We start from the raw sequence: 5576 nt of genomic DNA, 5'->3' as shown, positions 1-5576 counted from the left end.
TGTCCAGGGTGTACCCCCCTTGTGCCCCAGTGCCTCCTGGGATAGGCTCCAGGTTCCCCGAGACTCTGTAGGATAAACGGTAAAGAAGGTAGATGGATATATATTTTAAGGTCAAGCACAGCATAAAGCACTTTTTAAATTCAACGGAAACAGCAACAATAACAACATAAATAAATAAATAAATGGCCTGCAATACATAGTTTTGGTTTTGTTACCACTGTATATTTGTTTGTTTGTTTGTTTAAGACATTGAGACAAGGAGTCAGCAGACAGTATGCACTCATTTGTGTTGACAAATTCATTGTACTCACATTGAGATAAATGTGTAAAGTATAAGATAGCTAGCTACATAAGCACAACAGTAATATATATATATATATATATATATATATATATATATATATATATATATATATATATATATGCTTATGTAGCTGGCTATCGAGCTATCTCAAAGTATAAAAATAAGTCCTAAAACAGTGTACAGTGAGCATGTCCTGTAATGTCCAGTATAAATTAGGAAAGTTCATAAAGAGATGAACAGACACAGCAGGAAAAACGTTATGTTCCACAGCAGGAACAAACACACACACACAGACACACACACACACACACACACACACACACTGCCACATAACAGTGCTGTGACTCTGACTGTATGCTGAGTGATTCGATCCAAAATCTTCTCGTTCAGTTATTTTGTGTGTGTGCCTCCTCGTGCATTTATCCTGTATAAACTGGATTATTATTTCATTATTACCTGATGCTGGACTGGTGTGTTTTGTCTGTGCTGTTGCACTGGTAGGGTGTCCTGACCACTGGAGAGACAACGCAGGCAAATGCTCTTGGCATCCAGTCCATGAAGACATCCCTGCTGAAAAAAAAACCCAACAGAAACCCTCATAGAATTTGTAATGGTTTTAATGGTTATAAAGGTAATTGTATTGGTTTTAACGGAAGCTGTAATGTCCCAGTCGGTCTCTACTGGTAATTTGTTGCGTTCTATTGGTGACATGTTACAGTATGTCTAGTGGATACCATTACGCTCTATAAACACTGGGTTAAAAACAACCCAAATGGGGTTATTTTCAGTGCAACAGCTACACATTTCGGTCTAAACTAACGCCTTCAAGTTGGGTTGTTCACTGTAACCCAGCAAACGGGTCATTTTTCAACCTACCTGATGGGTTCATTTTTACAAAAAGTGCTGTGTGGATTTTATTTCATAAATGTGTTCATATTCCCAGGATTATTTTTAACCCTTTGAAAATGTTGAATGTACCACATTATAAACAAATACGTCAACATGGCGTCTCCTTTATTCATACACACCGAGGGACTCAGAAATGTATTGCTACTGTAGAGCCGCTAAAGTGGTGTTTATATGTAGACTTTGATGTAAACGACTCAAATAATTTGTGTATTTAAGACGTAAACGTCAGATTTCGATGAAAGGAGACATGTAAAACGTTTAAAACCTCCGATTCAATACTCTACCAAGAATCACCACAACAGGCTCCATATTACTAACACGTGGAACTAGTACATGTTTCATCTGAGAACTGGAGAACCAACAAAGAAAATAGAAAGCAAGACGAACAGGTAAAGATGATGGCTGTAGGATATACAGTAATATAACTCCAGCCCAATGTAAGTCCATAATCACGCAGAACCAGCTGCGAGACGCTGCTCAGTTTGGAGCATGTCATGTTATTTAGCTACATTGAAAGCTACCGTATAACAAAAAAAAGTGTACATTCTAAGCGGCCATTTAAATAGCAAAGATTTCAACAACAAAAAAAACGGAATGTTTTTACACGGTTTGGCTGTTCGTTTCCATGACGACGGTGTTTCGGGGCCTGAAAACACTCTAGGATCACCGCGGTGTGTTGGTGTGATGTGCTGATGATGGTGTGTGTGTAGTAATAATAATAATAATAATAATAATAATAATAATGTCAGATGCTAGAATTAGACCAGTCCTCCTCTACCTGCATGTCTACTCAGGGTTTGTTTGAATGCAGTTATCATGTTCCTTGCTGTAGCTGCATGGAGTGAAATTTCAGATGTTGTTTATGTTCGTGACCTGATGGAGTGCAAAAGCAATCTTTTGTCGCTGTTGCTCCAGCATACAGGCTGCTTGAGTATAAAAAGCAGGCTGGAGAGGCGCACTGAGTACAGAGCATCTCCAACTGAGAGAGTGAGTATTAGAGATCTGAGTCGATCACGTCATCCTCACTGATGTCCCCTGCACCGAATGACATGGAGTCAGCGGATATCCAGAGCGCCCCGGTGCCGGGTATACAACCTGGACACGCGCCCGACTTCCTCCCGAGCTCCTCCAACGTTTTACTGACCGGCCTGGGGCTCGGGGGACTCGGTGGACTCGGAGTAGCGGCCACCATCTCCAAAGCGGGAATGGGAGTGCAGAGACTGGCCGCGGCGCAGCTCATAAAGCGGCGGGAGAAGCAGGCGAGGGCGGCGGAGGAGAGGAACCAGACGGCGGCTGTGCTGCGCGCTAAGGAGGCTCTGAGCTCCGGGCCGAAGCCGCAGAACTGCAGGAGGCTGGTGGTGCTCGGAGGGCCGCGCGTCGGGAAGACGGCCATCCTGCGGCGCTTCCTGCGGGACGGTTTCAACGAGCAGTACGAACCCACACGAGAGGACTTCCACCGCAAAGTGTACAACATCCGCGGGGAGACTTACCAGATAGACATCCTGGACGCAGCCGGAGAGAGAGACTTCCCCGCCAAGCGCAGACTCTCCATCCTCACCGGTGCGCGCACACAACTCACACACACACACACACAGCTTTACACACACAACACACAGCTTTACACACACAGCTCACACACACCTCTCAGAGACAGTACAGTAGAATATAACAACAGTGTTTAGCAAGACTTTAGGTAACATTTGGCACAAAGAAGTAAAATTTCTGTTTCTGTTCCCAAACTTTATCCACTGCATCAGAATTGTCTCTTAACTCGTGCTTTTTGTGGAAAATGTTTGATATATATATATATATATATATATATATATATATATATACACATAAGGTACATAGACATAAAATGTTGGTATATTATCTTTCATTTACATTAAAGACGTTTGGTCACATTAAAAAAGTCCATTTAATTAATGATATATTTTGTTTATACTTCATTTATAATTTACACATTTTTTAATTTATAATATTTGTTTTTGTTTTCATTCCCCAAATAACTTTGTCTTCTGCAACAGAATTGGCTCAAAAGATAGTCATGTGTATGGTGAATATATAAATATATAAATATATATATTCCAAAACATCAGGCTATATTGTTTTTCTTTTTTTTTTCAAGATATAAAAATGACTGTATAGTCACCCACACGAGTTAAAACCATGTTTAACATTTACGTGAAAGACGTACGGTAACACTTACAACAACAACAACAACAAAAAATGTAATTATTTTTTTTTTTAAATAAGGTTTTGTTCAATTGTTGCCAAAGAAAGAGAATTTTATCAAACTTTAATACATGACTGTGTAAAAGAGCGATAAATTTGGCTCCAAAACTCCTATATGTCCTGTATATATTTAAAGAGGCCGATTTCCCCAACTTTCCACATGCACGAGACTTCACTTAAAGCTTCAGTTATGATTTCGATGTCTAACTATCCAGCTTTTAAATTTCTTAGCATTAATAACTTCACTGATTTTCATTGATTGTGTTTAGTGATGACGGACATTTTATAAGAAAACAACAACGACAACAAAAACACAGCAGACAGACAGTTTTAGAAGTCTGAGCAGGTGTGCATTCTAGCTTTGTAATACAAGCCCCCCCCCAAAAAAAATTGTCTTCATCCCGTACCTTAATGCTTTCCGTTTACTACAGCCTGAAAAAAAAAGCTTTGTCAGCTGCACCTGAGCTCCAAGAACGTTTGTCCGTTTCTCGAAGACTCACAGGTCTTCGGTGTCAGATGACTATCACATGCTGACTGAGCGTTTTTAAAAGACTCGTCTTTTAAAGGTCGTAAATAAAAGTGCTGCGTTCATCATATTTTACGCGTTTTCCATCCACCGTCTTCAAATTTCTCTGAGTTGAAGAATCATGTCTTGAAAATCCAGTTCAGTGAGTGTGTTCATCTTTTCATAGAAACAAAATCGGACCTAATCGGCAATCAGCAATCTTCTCAGAGTGAAGTTATAATGGGAGTCTGATGCAGTACCACTCACACCATGCTTCAGGAAATCAGTGGAGTGCTAGTTTCAGTCGTATCCGATATGTTTTGATAAATTTGAACATTTGTGCATTGGCTTCGTTTACTTGAAGCTCTGAGAAAAAGGGACGTAAAGCGAACCTTTTCTCATGTACCTGTCATGGATGTAGTGAATCTAGAAATCCGAGAGTCTTCATCCGGGACTTGAAGGCGTGTCCTGCGCAGCTCGAAGTCATTTGTCTCGGCTAATGAATAGCATTTTATTACAATATTACGCTTCAGGATTACGCCAGTGTAACTGTTGTACTACTGGAGTACTGATTCAATCCATGTTGTCATACTGGTTGTACAGATTTCCGTCTACATTCACGTGACTGACAGTTTGTTCTTCTCTCGTGCAGGTGATATCTTCCTGCTGGTGTTCAGCGTGGATGACCGCAGCTCGTTTGACGAAGTGTGTTCCCTGCGCTCCGAGATCTCATCAGCCAAGGCGGCGCTGTTGCGCTCGAAGGCACGTGTGACGAACGTTCCCGTGGTGGTGTGCGCGAACAAGGTGGACCTGCCGGTCGAGCAACATGCCGTGTCGCGCACAGAGGCCCTGAGGACGTTCGCGGACGGCTGCGCGCTCTACGAGACGTCCGCCAAAGACAGCAAAAACCTGGAGGAGGCGTTCGCGGCGCTGGCCGAGCGAGGCGGGCTGCCACTCGAGACCGGGCCGTCTCGCCACCGCAAGCTCTCGATACGCTCGTACCACGCCATGCTGCGTGCGGCACGTCAGCGTGGTGGCGACACTCCGTGCGGTGCGGTGCACCCGCTTGCACGCAGACCCAGCTTCGGGACAGACTTGCAGCTCGCACTCGCCTCACGTGAGGAACAAACACAGAGCATGAAGCTGAGCAAAGCCGTGACGCATCCAGCCTGCCCCATCCAGTGACCGGGACTTTATTTCAATTTTATTTATTTATTTTGTCATTCAAAATCCGCATTCTCCGAATTTCCATGACAGCTTTTACGAATTTTATTCTCATGAACAATTCAGTCTAATGTAGCATCCTTGGAGTCATAACCACTCCATCATCTTCCATTCATTTTCTTTTTCATTTCCATGTTGTGAATGTTTAGTACGTGACTTTATACACGTAGATATATATATATATATATATATATATATATATATATATATATATATATATATATGTATATGTATATATATATATATATATATATATGTGTGTGTGTATATATATATATATATATATATATATATATATATATATACGAGAATGTATGTTAGAAATGATCAAACATACGATCAAATAGAACACGTTTGTAATAAAAACCAGTTTGATACCGTTGCTCTTTTGGACGTGCG

At 41.4% G+C, this 5576-nt stretch overlaps 1 protein-coding gene across 2 annotated transcripts in view; it reads left to right on the top strand.

Moving 5' to 3' along the window:
• rasd2b (RASD family member 2b) overlaps positions 1–5336 on the top strand; it is a 5387-nt gene extending 51 nt beyond the window's left edge. Inside the window, exons 1-5 of one of the 2 annotated variants that reach the window (XM_053615754.1) lie at positions 1–88; positions 806–1602; positions 1875–1911; positions 2008–2773; positions 4606–5336. The exon at positions 1–88 is cut by the window's left edge and continues 51 nt beyond it. In XM_053615754.1, coding sequence (XP_053471729.1) covers positions 2242–2773; positions 4606–5138 — 1065 coding nt within the window. In that variant the 5' untranslated portion in view covers positions 1–88; positions 806–1602; positions 1875–1911; positions 2008–2241 and the 3' untranslated portion in view covers positions 5139–5336. Of the gene's footprint in view, positions 89–805; positions 1603–1636; positions 1912–2007; positions 2774–4605 lie in introns of those variants that run through there. The other variant, XM_053615756.1, reaches the window with a different exon arrangement.
• Positions 5337–5576: the final 240 nt, after the last annotated feature.

The sequence above is a fragment of the Ictalurus furcatus genome, chromosome 26, assembly GCF_023375685.1.
Source record: "Ictalurus furcatus strain D&B chromosome 26, Billie_1.0, whole genome shotgun sequence".
Taxonomy (NCBI): Eukaryota; Metazoa; Chordata; class Actinopteri; order Siluriformes; family Ictaluridae; genus Ictalurus; species Ictalurus furcatus.
This window is presented reverse-complemented; position numbering and strand designations above follow the sequence as displayed.